We start from the raw sequence: 22597 nt of genomic DNA, 5'->3' as shown, positions 1-22597 counted from the left end.
TAAATGAGGATGGGGCGGAAAAGACTCACTAACACTGCATCTTTAAACTCTGAAAATATAAATGATCATGTATGCAAAAGCATACAAAAAGCAAGATGAAACAGAAATATTAGAGAATGTATGTTTAAAATTTTAACTTGTCCTAAAAAAAAGTGCGAGCAAAACAAACTTGCCAGACGGGCAAGTCTCTTTTACCACCTCTAATCACTACTAATAATAGAGCATTCTAAAAATTCATATAATATAAAATAAATGATAAAAGTCAAAACTTTGCATCTCATTTATTAAGGAGAATGAATCCCCCCATGACATTTTCGTCAATGATAATTCACACATTTAAATATTTTATCTCATTTATAATATCAAGTAAATTTTCTGAAATTTTGTATTATGTGAGATTTGAACTTTATGTCTTATGGATACGTACAACAATTCATAAAAGCTCACATCCAATAGAACTATGTTTTTCTTTTATATTCCAAAATGAAAAATGCATGGAAAATTGTGATACATAATGGAAAAATCAAACATACAACAACAATAATAGTCAAGTTCCACCAAATGAGGTTGATTATACGACTTAAATTCTGTCAAAATATTTAAAAATATATATTTTTTAGATTTATTTTAAAGTCTTTTTTTTTATATCTAATTAATTGATTCATCTCTATCCTATATTTCAAACCCCCTAAATCTAATTTCCATCTTCTTTTGTACTTCAAGATGCATTCAAAAATATTTTTGTTTTAAAGATGTAAACCATTTCATGTTTAAATCCAAGAAATGAACTTTTTTTACCCTTTTTTACATCAAGGGTTTTCCATTACTATACTCCAAAAACCCGGACGGACCTTAGACACAACCACATACTTCTCAGAATCAGTGCTCTTTGCCATTGATACGTGAGAAATGGTTCAATCAATGAAAAATGAGGGGTTTCAAAAGCTGAGTAGCTCAGAAATTATTTTGTGGCAAAGTGCATGCACTATGGATGGGAAAATTAAATGAATGGTGATGAAGAGTTAGGGTTTTGAGAAGAAATGGGTGGGATTGAGAATTGGGTTGAACAAAAGAATTGAACTAAATGGGACAAACATGTTTCTTTGAAAAACGAGAAGATATTCCTTCTATTGAATTACAGAACTGACCAAACTATTACAAATATGTTTTTGTTTGTATTATTTTTGACAAGAATCACAAGTATATATAGAGGTCCAAAATATATAAATATTTATAAAAATAATAAAGGTATAATTGTTTAATATATAAGAAAACTTTAATACATTTACTATATTTAATAAGTAATATTTTTTATAATTTATTTTCATTATTCTGAAACAATTTTCTTTATTTTGTTGGTGAACATTCCCCTGTCCCTGAAGTATGGTTAGGTGCGTATCTATCATTTATTCATGGAATGCCATGTGTTTTTTTTTATAAATAATTTATTTTAAATAAATTTAAATTTAAATTAAATTTTGTCTTATAAACATATACTTTATATCTTATGACGATAAAAAATTCGTTTAGTAACGATTTTTTCGTTACGAACACTTATTTTATTAGGTTATAATTTATTTTCCAAACGCTATTTTAAATAGTATTTTAATTTATAGTTTATAACTTAATATTTTTCTTCCATTTTTACCTTTATTATTTTAATTAAAACACATTTTTACCCTTTATGATTTATTTTAATTTAAAATAAAATAATTATATATTAAATATAAAGAACATCAAACAATTATGTCATTTTATATTAATCCGTTAGTGGAATCACTGATTTTATCAAACACTTCAATTAACTTATCAACTATCAATCATCACCCTTTAACTATAGATTATAAGATATCAGATATTAGTCGGTAGTCATGTATTATGAACTAGCTTGTTTTATCGTATAATTTATCTTCTAGATAAAATATTTTTTATTTTAAAGTTTTGTGATTAGGATACGATAGACATGATATGATAAATATTTATATTTAAATATCAATCTTATCCTCTAAATATATCTCGGTCAAACTTGTATATTCGGAGAATGACTTAAATAGAATTAAATAATTCAAATTAAAAAAAGACGCATTACTCTCTGTATCTTTTGCTGATTGCCAGATATGCATTATCTGTCTGCAATTCTTTATAAACATTTTTATTGATTTCTATTTTTCTAATTTATTTAATTTATCAATTTAATATGTAATAATTTTTTTTGTTTTAGTGATTTAATTTTAATCATTGTTTATCGTAAAAGTATTACCCAAGTGACCTTTGAGGTTATATTAGCATCACTAGAGTAATGACATTAACGAATAGGGTTACTCAAAGATTAAATCGTTGATAGATACTTTAAAACAATCATGACTAAGGAGAGTTATTAAATGGTCAAGCACTGATAGACCGCAGGAAAGGGACAAATGATTCCAAAGGGAACTTAATCGTTTTGCTCATAAATATTCAAATAACTTATTTATATAAGTATTTTGCAAATTTTAGAAAAAATTAATGAATTGTGCTATGCACATCCCCTATTACATTTATGTTTCACTATACTTCTAATAACAAGTACACTCACCTCAATCTTGTCAATTTAATGATAATCCCCATGGATATGATTACAATATGCTCTCATTATACTGAGATGAACAAACATTTTTTACCATCAACAAAATGGTGTCATTGTCAAGGATTGTTGATCACTTCAACTAGGAAATAATATGCAAAAATATTAAATTAGGAGTATTTGAATACAATTAATTTTAATTTTTTTTTAATTTTAATTTTTAGCTTTTATTTTTTACATTACTAGATACTATTGTGCGAATCTATGGTTTGATTCTTCGTAAAAAAATGTTGTAAGATGTAAAATAAATTTGATTGAATGCAAGCGTTGTATCAGAATGTATGTCAAGATCTTATGTGTGATTTCTACAGTAGTGGTCATATAAACAATTAGTGTAATTTTGAAGGACTTTTTTGAGAAGAATTAAATTATATGAGAAATTATCAAAGAAGTGATTATTTCTGAAATACTTACAATAATACATTTAGGAGCAAACAACAAAATCAAATTTTTTACGAGTATAACAGGTATCCTTCTCTCGAGGAGAGTTTAGAAGATTTTGTGAAGATTTCGAAGGAACATTTTAGTAAAACTAAGAGAAGGTCAGAAAAAAGAAAAAGTGTATGAGTGTCAAACCCCAAAATTCACCCTCCATTTTTATTTGATTTTAACATATCTCATTTGTATACATTAAATCATATCATGCATGACCATTACATTTGGTCATGGAATCACAAGCATGGCCACTTTGTGTACTATATCTTAACCCTAGGGTTTTACTTTGTTTTACTTAAGAAACTAACCTAACTTCATGAAGAGATGGTACTTGTTTTCTCTTATTACTCATGTAGGTTATCATGCTTCAAAGCAAGGCAAAGTCAAGGTCTTTGATCAACGGAAATGCAAGTTTGGTTCAAGTTGATTCAAAGGTGTTTCATGTGTTGATTTCCATGCTACAACCCTCAATCTTCAAGCCATGCTTCATATCATTCAAACCCTAATCAAGGTTTCATCAAGGGATACTAATTCCATCATCAAACAACAATAACAATGTGTCCAATACACATTCATCAACAACATCTAAACAACAATAATAGCAATGTGTGTAATACATATTCATCAATAATAACATGTAAACATCAACACCATAACAAGGGTGTCTCATACACATTCATGAATAGCAACAACATAAACAACAACAACAATAATATGTCTAATACACATTCATCAACAACAACATAACAAATGTGCCTCATACATATTCACAAAAATCAATAACATATAAACAACAACATAACAAAGGTGTCTCATACATATTCATCAACAAGAACATAAACAACAGCAACAACAATGTGTGTAATACACATTCATCAATAACAACATACAAACAACAACAACAAAAATCATGTGTCTAATACACATTCAGTAGCAACAACATAAACAACAACAATAACAACAACACAAGCATTCAAGAACAATAACAACCATAAACATTCAACTTCAACAACATAAACATAAATATTAACAACAAGAACATCAACACTCAATATCAACAACATAAACATAAATGTCAACAACAAGAATATAAGCATTCAACATCAACAACATAAACAACATTAACAATAAGAAAAACAACAACAAGAAGCTAAAATTATGAGTTTTGTACTGTACATGCAACGTGAAAAGTTTACGTACCGCTAACATGGTGAATACGTAAAATCCAACAATGCTTCGTTTCGTGTAAGATTCTCCATCTTCATTTCGTGTGTTTCTTGTGTTTTTTGTGTCGTTAATAGAGATAAGCCAAGACTCTTGTGATGATGTTTTTTTCACGTTAAGCCAAGAACGATTGTGATGGGTTTGTACGTTAAGCCAAGAACGATTCTAATGGCCGTGTGTTTCGTTTAGTTAATGGAGATAGTGTGTTAGGGGTCAAATGGTTTCACTATGTGTTAGGCTTCCAATGGTTTTACGATAAAAAATGGCATATGAATAGACAAACTAAGTTGTGTTTCTTGTTTCTGAATAAAACATTTCACCACGGTTCTTTAAATGAACGATGATGCTATATGATTTATTTAATTAAATTTTATAAAAAGAGGCACTGTAAAAATAAAAATTAAAATGATAAAATATATCACCATGGCTGAAAGAACCAAATATAGTGAAATCACATTTATATTTAATTTTAAAAATTTAAAATAAAGGTGTCACTAAAATACTAAACAAATCACAATTTTGTTGGCGCTGAGATTCAAACCAAGAACTTTATGAGATTTCACCACGGCTGCTCTATCTAACCGTGATAACATGTAAAGTGATTTTAATGAATATATAAATAAAATGGTGGCGCCTGATTTGAGAGATGTCATCACGGTCCTTTATAGACTCGTGGTAAAATGAGCGTCCTTGTATGTTTTATTTGTAGTAGTGATATATACTATGTAAAGTCTAGTGAACTTAATGGATTCATTTTAAGATGGCTGAATGCAGGATTGAAGATGTTTCCGTTTTGTAGTTTTCACTGTATTTTGAGATCATGTAGTTAGGTGAGTTTTTGACCAAAGTGTCACATTACTTAAATGAATTTCCCAAAATGCCATATGTTGATTTATTTTTCCCAAATGCCATTTTTTTGTCATCTAGTGGGCTTTTTAATTAATTTTTTTGCACCCTCCATCTTGGATGGCGGATGCCCCAGAAGCCCAGTTGGGATCCGCCATCTAAGATGGAGTCCTTTTTTTTTCTTCGATTTTTAATTTTTGAATTAGTTTTAAATAATTAAAATTAATTTTTTAGTATTAAATATTAATTACAAATAATAATTAATACAATATTAATAAATATATTGCTACATAATATTTTAAAAATTAATTAAATATTAATTAAAAAATAATCTTGATATATATTACTACATAATATTTTTTGTTTGTTCATACTTAAATATATAATTTTTTTCTTGTCTAAACAATTTTTTAGTACAGTTTTTTACTGTCTAAATTTTTTTATAATATTATATTTTTATTTCATTAGGTCTTCTATAAATAGAGGTGGCTAGAAAAATATAATTATATTATATTTAACATCTTCTATAAATAGAGGTGGCTAGAAAAATATAATTATATTAAATTTAGCCACCTCTATTTATAGAAGACCTAATAGAATAAAAAAATAATATTATAAAATTATTTAGACGGGAAAATCCTCTACTAAAAATTTGTTTGGACGGAAAAAAATTATATATTTAAGTATGAACAAACAAAAAAATATTATAGAACAATATATATATATTTTATTTATTTAAATTAATATTATATTAATTATTTTTATTTAATATTTAATATTAAATAAATAATTTTAATTATTTAAAATTAAATTCAGAAATTAAAAATAAATAAAAAAGGGACTTCATCATAGATAGCGAACCCCAATTAGACTTCTGGGTCGTCCGCCATCCAAGATGGAGGGTGCAGAAAAATTAATTAAAAAATCCCTTAGATGATATAAAAAGTGGGATTTGAGATTTTTTTTAGTAGATGACATTTTGGAAAATTCATTTAAGGAATGTGGCACTTTGGTCAAAAACTCTAGTTAGGTAGAGATATCACTTGTATTATTCATATACTAGTATCTATGCGTGTATCGTACATGGAACATGGTATCATCTAGACGTTTATGTTTTTTTTTTCAGTATCAAAAACCAATGCTACATACATATTATTTTAGAAATATATGTATGGGTTGTTACATTATTACATTTTAATATTTTAATATCACTGCTTTATGGGATATAAATTGAATAATATTGATAAATAAAATTTTACAAAATAAGTCAAAACAATATTATTAACAATGAGTTGGTTCATGTAATAAGATAAAATAAGTCAAAGCAATATTATTAACAATGAGTTGGTTCATGTAATATGATATTTGAATATTTTAAGTAAGTGGGTAAGACTTTAATTTTAAATTTATGGGTATGAAAAAGTTATAATGTAGAGGGACAATCCATCTTGCGTGATGATCAACCAATTTCTATAAATTTTAGTCACATTAGGTAAGGTAAATGAACATGTCCGCCTCATTTTGGCATTCCATGTAAAAATTAGCAGCAAAAAAAGAGATATAATTGAGCGAAAATAGTTGAAGGTACATGCTTAAAATCTTGTTCCGCTCTACAAATAAATGAGGATGGGGCGGAAAAGACTCACTAACACTGCATCTTTAAACTCTAAAAATATAAATGGTCGTGTCCGGAAAAGCATAAAAAAAACAAGATGAAACAGACATATTAGAAAATGTATGTTTAAAATTTTAACTTGTTCTAAAAAAAATGCGAGCAAAACAAACTTGCCTAACGGGCAAGTCTCTTTTACCACCTCTAATCACTACTAGTAATAGAGCATTCTAAAAATTCATATAATATAAAATGAATGATAAAAATCAAAACTTTGCATCTCATTTAATCCCCCCATGAAATTTTCGTCAATGATAATTCACACATTTAAATATTTTATCTCATTTATAATATCAAGTAATTTTCTGAAATTTTGTATTATGTGAGATTTGAACTGTATGTCTTATGGATAAGTACAACAATTCATAAAAGCTCACATCCAATAGAACTATGTTTTTCTTTTATATTCCAAAATGAAAAATGCATGGAAAATTGTGATACATAATGGAAAAATAAAACATACAACAACTGTTGGTGATTTTAGTACCATCAATGTATTTTAGTAGTAATGTGATTTACTATAGGCCGATGCAATTATGCGTTAAAGCTTGGAAACGAGTTAGGGGTAGTGCGGAGTGCACGCTCGTCGAGCCAACGTATAATTGAATGCGAATAATTGAAACGGGGTTCCAAGGGGTGCGGGGCAGCGCCCCGTTCAAAATTTTCTTTTGAATTTCAAATCCTTTCCCAACCGACGTAACCGTTTCTGAACAGTTGCGTCTTTTCGATTTCTGTTATTGATCTCCTATATAAGGAGTCATTTGGCCTCAGTTTAAAAGGGATCATAATGAAACCAAACTTGCTCTCTACATTGCTGAACATTTCTCTTTGCCAGAAACAAATTGTTCTTCAAGAATTATCCCCACAAAGATTTCGTGAACCCAGGCAAGAATAAGGTCGAAATACTTTGTTCGGAAAGTGTACGAAAACGATTCTTCGAAGTTATCCAGGATTATCATACCCGATTCTCTAACAAACGAACAAAGTAATTTCTGATAATCATGGATGGAGGAAGCACCGTCAAGGAGATGACTATAAACTTCGGAAAATTGGACAAGTTTCAAGGACAAGACTTCAGGCGTTGGCAGAAGAAGATGCATTTCATGTTGACAACGTTGAAGGTGGTGCACGTCCTGTCTACACCGATTCCAGAACTTCTGGAGGAAGACACGGTTGAAAATTTGAGACGCAGATCAAAATGGGAGAACGACGACTACATATGCAGAGGGCACATTCTTAACGGTATGTCTGATCCCTTATTTGATATTTACCAAAACATAGAATCTGCAAAGGAATTGTGGGATTGTCTCGAATCCAAGTACATGGCAGAGGACTCATCCAGTAAAAAGTTCCTGGTAACCGATTTCAACAATTACAAAATGGTTGAATCAAGGTCTGTCATGGAACAATTCAATGAACTCCTCCGAATCCTTGGACAGTTCACACAACACGGATTGAAGATGGATGAAACAATATCTGTCTCAAGCATCATAGACAAGTTGCCTCCTTCGTGGAAGGATTTCAAACACAATTTGAAGCATGGAAAAGACGAACTGTCTTTGATCCAACTTGGAAGTCACTTGCGCATAGAAGAATCTCTAAGAGCGCAGGAGGATGACAAAGGAAAAGGCAAAGAAATTGCTGGACCCTCGGTTAATATGGTCGAAGAGGGTGGTAAGAACGGTAACAACAAAACCAAAGGAAAGAAGCGTGCTTTCAAGAACAATAAGGGCAGTTTCGGTGCTAACAAGAAACCGAAACTAGAATGCTGGAAGTGTGGCAAAACAGGCCACTTCAAGAAGGATTGTCGTTCCGGCAAAAAGCATGATAACGCGAATGCAAGTGGTTCAGGAAAGGGGTCTAAGGACCAATCCGAAAGCCAAGGTCAGAAATCAATTCGTGATTTGAATAGTTTGATTAAACATTCGGTTTCACTAAATTCTGAAGCATTCTATGTGCAGGATGATGCTATCGCGTGGTGGATTGATTCTGGCGCTACAACACATGTTTGCAAGGATCGTTTCTGGTTCAAGATTCTTGTTCCAGTGGAAGATGGTTTTGTCCTCTACGTGGGAGATGATCACTTCGCTCCCGTTGAAGGCAAAGGAAACGTGGTGCTAGAATTCAGTTCTGGAAAGACTATTACTTTGTTAAATGTTTTGTATGTTCCTAAACTACGTAAGAATTTAATTTCTGGTCCTGTATTAAATAAGCTTGGATACAAGCAAGTGTGTGAATCCGATAAATATGTTTTATCGAAGTCTGGTGTGTTTGTAGGATTTGGATATTATAATAATGGTATGTTTATGATGAATTTGAATGGAGTTCCTAATGATTCTGGTTTTGTATTTATGTCCTCTTCGAATGTTATCAATTCATCGTTATGGCATGCTCGTCTAGGACACGTACATTATAAAAGAATGCATGAAATGTCTAAAGATGATTTAATTCCTGTTTTTGATAAAAATGTAGAAAATTGTAAAACTTGCATGTTAACAAAGATCACTAGGCAACCTTTTAAAAGTATAACAAGGAAATCTGTCATTCTTGAGTTGATACATAGTGATTTATGTGATTTGCATGCTACTCCATCATTAGGACATAAAAAATATTTTGTCACTTTCATAGATGATGCATCTAGATTCTGCTATGTTTATTTGCTGCACGCTAAGGACGAATCCTTAGATAAATTCAAAATTTATAAAACTGAAGTTGAAGTGCAACAGAATGTGTTGATTAAAACATTACGTACAGATAGAGGTGGTGAATATTATGATCCTGTATTTTTCCAATCCGTAGGAATCATTCATGAGACTACGACACCTTATACACCTCAACAAAATGGTGTGGCTGAAAGGAAAAATAGAGTGCTTAAGGAAATGGTGAATGCCATGTTATCTTACTCTAGTTTGAGTGAAGGGTTTTGGGGAGAAGCTATGTTAACGGCTTGCTATTTGTTAAATAGGGTTCCTAATAAAAGGAACAAGACTACCCCATATGAACTTTGGTATAAGAAACGACCCAACTTAACATTTCTACGTGTTTGGGGTTGTAGGGCCGTGGTTAGACTCCCGGACCCAAAAAGGAAAACTTTGGGTGAAAAGGGTGTAGCTTGCATCTTTGTTGGATATGCTGAGCACTCCAAGGCCTATAGGTTTTATGTTATAGAACCTAATGACTCGATTTCTATTAACACGATTATAGAATCGAGAGATGCCATATTTGATGAGGATTGTTTCTCTTCTATACCTAGACCAAAGGACTCTATACCTAATTCAGATGAATCTCTAAGGGATGATCATTCAAATGATGTGCCAAGTGAGACACTTGAACCCCGTAGGAGCAAAAGAGCTAGAAAATCTAGATCTTATGGATCTGATTTTCAACTATATTTAGTTGAGGGATCAAAGGATCAGATTGACACTCAATACTATTATTGCTATAGTATAGAGAAGGATCCAAGAACGTATGATGAAGCTATGAAATCTCGAGATTCTGCCTTTTGGAAAGAAGCAATTGACGAAGAGATTGGTTCTATCATGGAAAATAATACTTGGGTATTATCTGATTTACCACCAGGTTGCAAACCATTGGATTGCAAATGGATCTTCAAAAAGAAGATGAAAGTCGATGGTACAATTGACAAGTTTAAAGCTAGATTAGTTATCCAAGGCTTCAGACAAAAGGAAGGGATTGATTATTTCGATAGCTATGCTCCTGTTGCCCGTATCACTATTATTAGATTGTTGATTGCCTTGGCGGCTATTCATAATCTAGTGATTCATCAAATGGATGTCAAAACTGCATTTCTAAATGGTGATTTGGAGGAAGAAGTGTACATGAAGCAACCTGAAGGATTTGTAATGCCTGGTAATGAGCATAAAGTGTGTAAGCTAGTTAAGTCGTTGTATGGGCTGAAACAAGCTCCGAAGCAGTGGCATCAAAAGTTTGATGAGGTTGTTTTGTCTAATGGTTTCATTCTAAACCAAGCTGACAAATGTGTATATAGCAAATTTGATACTTCCGGTAAAGGAGTTTTCATTTGTTTATATGTTGATGACATGTTGATCTTTGGCACCGACCAAAATCAAGTTGATAAAACGAAGAATTTCTTGTCATCAAAGTTCTCCATGAAGGATATGGGAGAAGCGGATGTTATTCTTGGTATTAAGATTAAACGGGAGAATAAGGGGATTGTAATTACGCAATCTCATTACATTGAGAAAATACTCAAGAAGTTCAATTATGAAAGTTGTTCTCCAGTAAGTACTCCCATGGATCCAGGAGAAAAGCTTATGCCAAATACAGGTAAACCTGTGGATCAACTCGAATATTCAAAAGCTATAGGCTCTTTGATGTATGCTATAGTTAGCACTAGACCGGATATTGCTTATGCGGTTGGAAAGTTGAGCAGATTTACTAGTAATCCTAGTAGACATCATTGGCATGCGATAACTAGGGTATTCAAGTACTTGAAGGGTACAATGAATTATGGATTGTCATATATTGGATTTCCTTCGGTGTTAGAGGGTTATTCGGATGCTAGTTGGATAAATAATGCTGAAGATTCATCCTCTACAAGTGGATGGGTGTTCTTGCTTGAGGGAGGTGCCATCTCATGGGCTTCCAAGAAGCAAACATGTATAACTGGTTCCACAATGGAATCTGAGTTTGTAGCATTAGCTGCTGCTGGTAAAGAAGCGGAATGGCTAAGGAATTTGGTATATGAGATTCCGATATGGCCTAAACCGATATCACCAATTTCTATCAGTTGTGATATTACTGCCACATTGGCTAAAGCTTATAGTCAAATATACAATGGAAAGTCTAGACATTTGGGTGTTAGACATAGTATGATTAGGGAATTAATCATGAATGGGGTGATATCTATTGAGTTTGTTCGGTCGCAACAAAACTTAGCTGACCACTTGACGAAGAGGTTAGCTAGAGACTTAGTGAAGAAGTCGGTAATTGGGATGGGATTAAAGTTCATTTAAATATATTAGCTATGGTATACCCAATTCCCTTCTAATACAACATTAGAAGCAGAATTCAATGTGGAAAGATCATAGTTAGAGATTGGAGCAATTGTGTTTATCTTCCCAAGGTATGTGCTCAGACCTGCAAGTGATGGCTAGGTTGAATTATATCTTCTTAATGGTTCTTTTGGAAAATTGCAAATGCAGGTGCAAGATTAAAAGAATCACCTATATGAGCATGAAGTTTTGCCGCTTCAAGAAGCTTGGACTTGGCTTCCTATATGGTTATTAATGGATAAGGACACATGGCTTGTAAAGTGTCAAGTTTGAATAGTAGAGTATTGTAAGAAACATATGTGTACTATATCTTCAGACACTCAAATGGATTGACGGGTTCAATCGCTATGACACCCCGATTTTCGAGTATTTGGAATGTGTATTTATACTAAGATGAAAATTCAATCGCAAGACATTTTCATTTATGCATTTGTTTGATCGTTATACCTTAGTGTTATACCCTTGTATATATTATTGTATATACTGAGTAAATCAAGGATTACACTAAAATGGGGGGATTTGTTGGTGATTTTAGAACCATCAATGTATTTTAGTAGTAATGTGATTTACTATAGACCGATGCAATTATGCGTTAAAGCTTGGAAACGAGTTAGGGGTAGTGCGGAGTGCACGCTCGTCAAGCCAACGTATAATTGAATGCGAATAATTGAAACGGGGTTCCAAGGGGTGTGGGGCAGCGCCCCGTTCGAAATTTTCTTTTGAATTTCGAATCCTTTCCCAACCGACGTAACCGTTTCTGAACAGTTGCGTCTTTTCGGTTTCTGTTATTGATCTCCTATATAAGGAGTCATTTGGCCTCAGTTTAAAAGGGATCATAATGAAACCAAACTTGCTCTCTACATTCCTGAACATTTCTCTTTGCCAGAAACAAATTCTTCTTCAAGAATCATCCCCACAAAGATTTCGTGAACCCAGGCAAGAATAGGGTCGAAATACTTTGTTCGGAAAGTGTACGAACACGATTCTTCGAAGTTATCCAGGATTATCATACCCGATTCTCTAACAACAACAATAATAGTCAAGTTCCACTAAATGAGGTTGATTATACGATTTAAATTCTGTCAAAATATTTATAAAAAAATATTTTTTAGATTTATTTTAAAGTCTTTTTTATATCTAATTACTTGATTCCTCTCTATCCTATATTTCAAACTCCCTAAATCTAATTTCCATCTTCTTTTCTACTTCAAGATGCATTCAAAAACATTTTTGTTTTAAAGATGTAAACCATTTCATGTTTAAATCCAAGAAATGAACTTTTTTTTTACCCTTTTTAATTAATATTTAATAGTTTTTTAAAAATATTATAGAAAAATATATTTATTTAATTTATTTATTTAAATTAATATTATATTAATTATTTCTTATTTAATATTTAATATTAAAAAAATAATTTTAATTATTTAAAATTAAATTCAGAAATTAAAAATCGAAAAAAAAGGGACTTCATCATAGCTGGCGGACTCCAATTAGACTTCTGGGACGTCCGCCATCCAAGATGGAGGGTGCAGAAAAATTAATTAAAAAATCCCCTAGATGATAAAAAAAAGTGGGATTTGGGAATTTATTTTAGTAGATGACATTTTAGAAATTTCATTTAAGAAATGTGGCACTTTGGTCAAAAACTCTAGTATTTATATACTAGTATCTATGCGTGTATCGTACATGGAACATGATATCATCTAGACGCTTACGGTTTTTTTTTCAGTATCAAAAATCAATGCTACATACATATTATTCTAGAAATATATGTATGGGTTGTGACATTATCATGTTTTAATATTTGAATATCGTTGCTTTATGTGATATAAATTGAATAATATTGATAAACAAAATTTTATCAAAATAAGTCAAAGCAATATTATTAACAATGAATCGGTTCAAGTGATAAGATATTTGAATCTTTTAAGTAAGTGGGTAAGAATTTAATTTTTATTTTATGGGTATGAAAAAAGTTATAGTGTAAAGGGATAATCCATCTTGTGTGATGATCAACCAATTTCTCTATAAATTTTAGTCATCGTTAAGGATGGTAAATGAACATGTCCGCCTTATTTTGGCATGCCATGTAAAAATTAGCAAAAAAAGGGATATAATTGAGCGAAAATAGTTGAAGGTACATGTTTAAAACCTTGGTCCGCTCTGCAAATAAGGGTGGGGCGGAGAAGACTCACTAGCACTGCATCTTTAAACTCTAAAAATATGAATGGTCGTGTCCGCAAAAGCATATAAAAAACGAGATGAAACAGACATATTAGAGGGTGTATGTTTAAAATTTTAACTCGTCCTACAAAAAAAAGTGCGAGCAAAACAAACTTCTGACAGGACAAGTCTATTTTGCTACCTCTAATCACTACTACTAATAATAGGGCATTCTAAAAATTCATATAATATAAAATAAATGATAAAAATCAAAACTTTGCATCTCATTTATTAAGGAGAATGAATGCCCCCATGACATTTTTGTCGATGATAATGCACACATTTAAATGTTTTATCTCATTTATAATATAAGTAAATTTCCTAAATTTTTGTATTATGTGAGATTTGAACATTATATCTTATGGATAAGTACAACAATTCATAAAAGTTCACATCCAATAGAACTATGTTTTTCTTTTATATTCCAAAATATACATAATGGAAAAATCAAACATACAACAAGAATAAAAGTTGTATTCCACCAAATGAGGTTGATTATAAGAGTTAAATTCTGTCAAAATATTTTTTAAATAATTTTTTTATGATTTATTTTAAAGCCTTTTTTTTATATCATTTCTCTCTATCTTATCTACTATCCTCCTCGTAAAAGAATTTACAAGTCTTTCTATCTATATTTTCAAACCTCCTAAATCTAATTTCCACTTCTTTTCTACTTCAAGATGCATTTAAATTTTTTTTTTAAAGATGTAAACCATTTCATTTCATGCTTAAATCCAAGAAATGAACTTTTTGTCCTACCTTTTTTACATCAAGGGTTTTCCATTTTCATTTTTATAAAATACACCTAATTTGTTTTCCAAATATTGTACACTAAACACACAAGAGTAATTGAAAAGTCAAATCTTTGTTGACAAAAGACTTAAAGCACAAGTAATCAAATTAACATAGAAAATCATACATAACATGAGTTTCCAAATATTTTTGTTCCACTCAAGGTGTGTGAAAAGACATATTATTGAAACCCCTAGAAAATTCATACCAACAACAAGAAAATGAAATGACTAAGTTTTATGACAAGTAAATAAAATCAGCACCAAAACATGCAAGTTTCTGAAAATCCCATGTCCTAGTTTCCTTTATTCTGAAATCTAAAAACACCCTTATTCTAAGTTCCCTATTACAACAAACATGATGCTGGCTACAACAGGACCAGTTACTCTTCTGCACACCAAATATTTGCACATGCTTCAAATGGATCTTCTGCTACATACTCCGTTATGGCGGGTCGAGGAACCGGCTTCTGTAGTAACGCTGCCCCATTAAACATCATCACGCGGTACAAACTCGTATAGAAATTCGTCTGCAACGAGAACGATAGCTTGTTTAACAAGTAATAATAATAATAACAAATCATGCTTCATAGCAAACTTCAAAATTTTACTCACCTCATCCTGGTCTAGTGCCATAAACCCGAATTTCCCGCTCCATAACGACTCAGCTTCATGAGCAGCCGGTAAGAATAACCGTTCGATTTTTAACTCTCCAAGCAAGCCCTCGATGCAGGCAAACAGGGCTTGGAAGTAACCCTTAAAGAAAACATGAACATTATCAATATCAAAATATTTCAAATGATTGCTCGAATTTAAATACACAAGATAGAGTAAGTAATTAACCTTTCCTTGGCTAGCTGCATTAGTTGCAACTAAGGGAAGCTCCGCCACTTCTCGCCCGAACATGCGGAATACCCCCGTGCTTACAACCTCTTTGCTGTAATAACAGAAAATACAAACCAAAATCAAGTATTTTTCAAACTAAACATGGAATTAGCAACAAAAGATTACTCAAAACTCGGCATTACTTGACAGTGAGCACTGCACAGTACATTCCACCAAAATATTGATCCTTGATGCTCCTCCTGTGGAAATCCAATCGAAACGAAGCAAATTGCGTTCACATGTTCAGAAGAGTCAGTAGAGGAAATCAAAGTATAAAAAGAAGTAAATGCTGCTTACCCATAAATCATTGATGGAATGAAATCTATGTCTGTATCAGCATCCACTATGGGATCAAATTGTTCCTGAACAGCACAGATGTCAGTCATTACTAAAATCGCGCAATCCAGCGGATCGAATTTAACAACGAAACTGTAACTATATACTCACATGAAAGATAGAAACAGCCTTCGAAAGCAATGCCCTAATTTCTTCAGAAGCAAGCAACTTCCAGTTCATAATCCTCCATTTCACATCAAGACCGTAGTTAGTTTTTAAACCTTTTTCTTTATGCTTCTTTTTAATCAAGCTTAGGAGGGAATCTGAAATTGGCACGTCCCCGCGAATCACTAAATTGTGCAAGACAGTCCGAACTTGAAGACATTCCGAGCCGCAGAACCAGTCCCCTTTAGGTAATTTCTGGTAAAAATAACTCTTATTAACAATTGTATATAGTAATGAAAAAAAACTCAAATCAGAATAAAAAGAGAACATTTGGTACCTTTAGGTCAGCTATCTTATGATCCTTCAAACACCCTACGTGATATTCCTTATTACACTGCCAATGAAAAATCAATCAGTAATTTAATCAAAACACATAGTGATGTAAGACTTAAAACAATGATTCGCGCGAAGCAATACCTGGTCGCAAATAATTACTGTCCGAGGACCAAAACCTTTTAGTTGGAAATCATCTTCCCTAAAATGTTGAACACACTTCGATGATCAAGAACAAAACATCAATAATAATAAAGATGAAAAATTTTCTGGACATCGGAATTACCTGCACAGTGGACATCCACCTTCTACGGCCTCAGTATCATTAACCGTAAGGGGGGCTCTCTGGGCTATCTGTTCCAAAGGAGCCATCTCTGCAACCCTTACAGCATCCTGAGCATTTGCGTTACGCTCTTCGCGTCTTTCGTTATGGTATACATTATGACAACAATATTTGCAGTACCAAATACAGCGCGGTTCAGATTTAAGAGGCACACATTCTGCAACAGAAAAAAAAAGTTATAAATTTGTTATTCTAACGCTCTTGTCCAAATAACAACATAAAATAGACAAAACTTCACCCAAGTGAAAAGCTCTTGGGCATCCATCACAGCATAAAAGATGTCCTCCTTGTTCACAAATACTGCAGCGGCCATCACTGTCGGCACTCCTAGAAATTTTCTGCTTTTTCAACAGAGAAATGGACAACTCATGTAGCGAGACTCCACCAGCGAATATGTGCAGGTAACTGCAACAAAGAAAAACACTGGTTGATTCGCAAAACACCATACTAAAACACTTGTCTGAGTTTTCCTACACGTGTCGCACGAGTGTCTGAGAGTGACGCATAGTAACCAACATCTATTAGTACAAGTTAAAAGAAAAACTCACGGCTTGCGTCGGGATGCCCAGCCAGCATGTGCTTCAAATGTAGAAGGGCTGATCTGCTCATCATCAAAAATTTTATTCAGAAAAAACGTGTAAGATGTTTACTTGAAGCCGATAGACGATAGACGGGGATAACATTTACGACGTGATAAGAAAAAGTACCTGATTGTCACAGCAACTACACATAATTGCAGAGGTGTAACGGTTTATTTTACCATCCAATAGTTTCTACCAACACAACAAAAAAATTCTTAAGCAAAGTGAAGTCGAAAGAAAATATGTAATGTAAGAACAAGTCATTATCAAATCAACCTCTCCTCGAGCAATGTATGTCACATCAGCCCCATGTTCCAGTGCTTGAAAGACCAACTTATGCAGGTGTTGGTCCCTTTGAAAATTTAAAAACATAATAAAGAAAAGTTATATCAACGAGAAGACAATAACTTGGCATGTTAATAAATGAACAAAAGAATACTTTAAACTAATATTAATGTTTCAGATATGAGAAACAAAAACACACTCACTTTCTAGTTATTTTTCCATGCCTCTTATCACTAGCTGCACTGTACTTCATTCCTTTGTACGATGGCTTTTGAGGCTCAGCTGGTTCTGGAAACCTGAAATAATTAGACCGTGAATTGAATTAACCATCTGTTCAACTGCATAAACTACATTTTTACACGTGATTAACTAGATGTCATGCAGGTATAAAAAAAATGTCTACAAACAAAATACCTCGGGATAGCCGGTGACGATGGTGGTGGTGAAACACAGCTAATAATAGTCTCAGTTGTACGAGTTGGACTAGGTTGACATGCCTTCAACTCCTCGCATGCAATGCAGAACAGTCTCGACACAACCTTGGGATCTTGAAAAGTAAACAATATATTTCAAAATCAAACGTTAAACTCTCCACAAAAACCATGCAAAACAACAAAAAGATGGCGGGAAAATAAACCTGAGTTGCATTACAAACCTCTACAGTTCAAACAGAACTTTGATTTTTGCATAGTAAAGTTTCCGAGAACAGCATGAACAGAATCCTCCATTTTGTCTATAGGACTGTTCAAAAATGCGTTCATTACACAACGAACAGTATTCCCATTTTCGAGGAAAGTATACTCTGGGGGACGTTTGTTTGCACTTCCAGCATGAACCTCAAATATAGCCGGGCTCACAACCTACTCTCATCAAAACAATTCAAACATGTAAAAAATTACTAAGACATGTGATTTTAAAAGCAACATTGCTAATGTATCTTCACTCACTTACCTCTACTCCCTTACAAATATCACAATAACATTCGATTCCAGTCGTTTTGATCACTCCCGGTGAATCTTTTTCTCCAGGTTTTCGTACCTACAAAAGTACACACAGATTCACACCTCCAAAATTAATAAGGAATCATAACTGAAGTTCACAACAGCTCGAAAACTCGCTTTAACTCTGCATGATTCAAGATGAACCTATTTGTTAGCTAAAAATTATTTTTAAAATTTTATTATAGGTATAAATTTATTTATTTTATTTAATAATTTATATTAAAAATTGTTTACAAGTAATATATATATATATATATATATATATATATATATATATATATATATATATATATATATATATATATATTAACACCCTTGAAAAGTATACTATTATTATAAATAATTTCTTCAAACAATACTTTTCAAATAATTTTCTTAACCAAATTTAAAGTTGTTAAAAGTTGACAAAAAATTTATGTTGAAATAAATTTTCATTTTCCATAAAGAGATTAATAGTTATTCACAATTAATAATGTAATTTTTTTATATATATATGCGCCCAATCAAATCACTTTAAAGTGACATTCTTAAAAGTTTATTCTCAAAATACATGTGTAAAAACATTTACATTATCACTATCGATACATAATCACAATCTCATTTAACTTATTTTTACTATGAGTATAAAAAATTTATGAAAAATATTTGGGAATCATTGATTGATGATATTTTTTCTACATCAGTTAAAAATGAAAAAAAAATACTTATAAGAGGAAAAACTTATTTTTCTCATTTGGAATGAGAAAAATCCCGAATGAAGAATCGGATCCATGCGGAGAAACCCGATCCATGCGGAATGAGAACACATGCGGAAAAACCTTATTCGGATGAGGACACATGATCCAATCCCGATGAATAAGGTGATCCATGCGGCCATGCGGAGAAACCCTACCATTCCCTTCCATGCGGGATGAAACACAATTTTCAATCCCGACTAAGAAACGACGCGGAGAAACTCTATCCTTCCATGCGGGAAGAAAACACAATTTCCAATTTCGACAAAGAAACGAGATCCATGCGGAGAAACCCTATCCTTCCATGCGGGATGAAAACACAATTTCCATTCCCGATGAAGAACGAGATCCATGCGGATAAACCCTATCCTTCCATGCGAGATGAAAACACAATTTCCAATCCCGACGAAGAAACGAGATCCATGCGGAGAAACCGTATCCTTCCATGCGGGATGAAAACACAATTTCCAATCCCGACGAAGAAACGAGATCCATGCGGGATAAGAACACAAATTCCAATCCCGTTGAAAACGGATGTGTATTTTTTTTAGGGGAGGCGGTATCCACCCCATTGCAATGCCATGGCTATCCCATATTGCAAAACTGCAAAACTGAAAGAAAAAAAATACAACAAGTTAATAAGACATTACCCTGATGCCGCGGACATATTTAACCTTCAATCCATCGAGAACCGCTGAGTCTAGCAGGTCCTTCAGCTTTGAGGGAAACTTCTTAGAGTTGGAAAAAGCAGGTTTGAACTTATTTACTTTAGTTGACACCTTTAGTCTGCGATCTCTACTGGTCTCCCCAATTTCACGAACAGGTTGAAATGTTTCATCCTCCACTTCACTTCTGGCATCTTCTTCACTCAAAACACCATTCTGTGCGACACCGATATTTTCCACACCATTTCTTGTCCTCATAGGTGCATATCTATCATTTATTCATGGAATGCTATGTCTTTTTTTTATAAATAATTTATTTTAAATAAACTAAAATTTAAATAAAATTTAGTCTGTAAAGACATATTTTTGAACATATACTTTATAATATGGCAATAAAAAATCTGTTTAGTAACCATTTTTTTCATTACGAACACTTATTTTATTAACTTATAACTTATTTTTCAAACGTTATTCTAAATAGTATTTTAACTTATAGCTTATAACTTATAATTTTTCTTCCACTTTTATTTTTATTATTTTAACTAAAACACATTTTTACCCTTTATGATTTATTTTAATTTAAAAAAAAAAATCATGTATTAAATACAAAGAATATCAGCGAGTGGAATCACTAATTTTATCAAAAACTTCAATTAACTTATCAACTATCAGTCATCAATTATAAATTATAAGATATCAAAAGAATTGAACTGAAAGGGACAGACAGGTTACTTTGAAGAATGAGAAGATGTTCCTTCTATTGAATTACAGAACCGACCAAACTACTACAAATATATTACAAATATATTTTTGTTTGTATATTTTTTTTTGACAAGAATCACAAGGATATATAGAGCTCCAAAATATATAAATATTTATAAAAATAATAAAGGTATAATTATTTAATATATAAGAAAACTTTAATACATTTACTTTATTTAATAAATAATTTTTTATTATTATTCTGAGACAATTTTCTTTATTTTGTTGGTGAACCTTCCCCTACCCCTAAAGTTTGGTTAGGTGCATATCTATCATTTATTCATGGAATGCTATGTCTTTTTTTTATAAATAATTTATTTTAAATAAACTAAAATTTAAATAAAATTTAGTCTATAAAGACATATTTTTTAACATATACTTTATAATATGGCAATAAAAAATCTGTTTAGTAACGATTTTTTCATTACGAACACTTATTTTACTAGCTTATAACTTATTTTTCAAACGCTATTCTAAATAGTATTTTAACTTATAGCTTATAAATTATTATTTTTCTTCCACTTTTATTTTTATTATTTTAACTAAAACACATTTTTAACTAAAAGACAAAGAAAATCAAATGATTATGTCATTTTACATTAATCAGCGAGTGGAATCACTAATTTTATAAAAAAATTCAATCAACTTATCAACTATCAGTCATCAACTATAAATTATAAGATATCAATTATTAGTCATTAGTCATGAACTATAAACTAGCTTGTTTTATCGTATAATTTATCTTCTAGATAAAATGTTTTTTATTTTAAAATTTCGTGATTAGGATACGATAGACATGATATAATAAATATTTATATTTAAATATCAATCTTATCCTTTAAATATATCTCGGTCAAACTTGTATTTTTGGAGAATGACTTAAATAGAATTAAATAATTCAAATTAAAAAAGGACGCATTATTCTCTGTATCTTTCGCTAATTGCCAAACATGCATTGTCTGTCTGCAATTCTTTATAAACGTTTTTATTGATTTCTATTATTATAATTTATTTAATTTACCAAATTAATAGGTAATATTTATTTATTTTAGTTTTTTTTGTTTTAGTGATTTAATTTTAAATATTTTTTTTCGTAAAAGTATTACCCCAATGACCCTTGGGTTATATTAGCATCACTAGAGTAATGACATTAACGAATAGGGTTACTCAAAGATTAAATCGTTGATAGATACTTTAAAACAAGCATGACTAAGGAGAGATTATTAAATATTCAAGCATTGATAGACCGCATGAAAGGGACAAATGATTCCAAAGGGAACTTAATTGTTTTGCTCATAGATATTCAAACAACTTATTTATATAGGTATTTTGGAATTTTTAGAAAAACTTAGTGAATTGTACTATGCACATCCCCTATTACATTTACTTTTCATTATACTTCTGATAACAAGTACACTCACCTCAGTCTTGTCGATTTAACGATAATCCTCGTGGATATGATTACAATATGCTCTCATTATACTGAGATGAACAAACATTTTTTATCACCAACAAAATGGTGTCATTGTCGAGGATTGTTGATCACTTCAACTAGGAAATAATATGCAAAAATATTTTAAATTAGGAGCATTTGAATGCGGTTAATTTTTATTTTATTTTAATTTTAATTTTCAGCTTTTATTTTTTACATTACTAGATACTATTGTGCGAATCTATGGTTTGATTCTTTATAGAACATGCTTTAAGATGTAAAATA

At 31.6% G+C, this 22597-nt stretch overlaps 2 protein-coding genes across 2 annotated transcripts; one reads left to right on the top strand and one right to left on the bottom strand.

Annotated features, from left to right (window-relative positions):
• Nucleotides 1-7801: 7801 nt before the first annotated feature.
• On the top strand, nt 7802-12015 carry LOC127113028 (uncharacterized). The gene is made up of 2 exons (XM_051046434.1): nt 7802-8429; nt 11987-12015. Exons 1-2 carry the CDS (start codon nt 7802-7804, stop codon nt 12013-12015), a joined length of 657 nt encoding a protein of 218 aa, XP_050902391.1.
• Nucleotides 12016-14953: 2938 nt separating this feature from the next.
• LOC127113027 (increased DNA methylation 1) lies at nt 14954-20368 on the bottom strand. Its single transcript, XM_051046433.1, has 18 exons — nt 20104-20368; nt 18670-18756; nt 18374-18578; nt 18133-18265; nt 17922-18014; nt 17710-17785; nt 17560-17625; nt 17401-17453; nt 17091-17257; nt 16796-17009; nt 16654-16711; nt 16514-16570; nt 16183-16431; nt 16033-16097; nt 15879-15935; nt 15694-15787; nt 15466-15606; nt 14954-15380 (listed from the first exon to the last, which is right to left on the bottom strand). Exons 3-18 carry the CDS (start codon nt 18477-18479, stop codon nt 15234-15236), a joined length of 1776 nt encoding a protein of 591 aa, XP_050902390.1. The 5' UTR covers nt 18480-18578; nt 18670-18756; nt 20104-20368; the 3' UTR covers nt 14954-15233.
• Between the last annotated feature and the right edge of the window lie 2229 nt (nt 20369-22597).

Source organism: Lathyrus oleraceus, unplaced genomic scaffold (genome assembly GCF_024323335.1).
Source record: "Lathyrus oleraceus cultivar Zhongwan6 unplaced genomic scaffold, CAAS_Psat_ZW6_1.0 chrUn0247, whole genome shotgun sequence".
NCBI classification, from domain to species: domain Eukaryota; kingdom Viridiplantae; phylum Streptophyta; class Magnoliopsida; order Fabales; family Fabaceae; genus Lathyrus; species Lathyrus oleraceus.
This window is presented reverse-complemented; position numbering and strand designations above follow the sequence as displayed.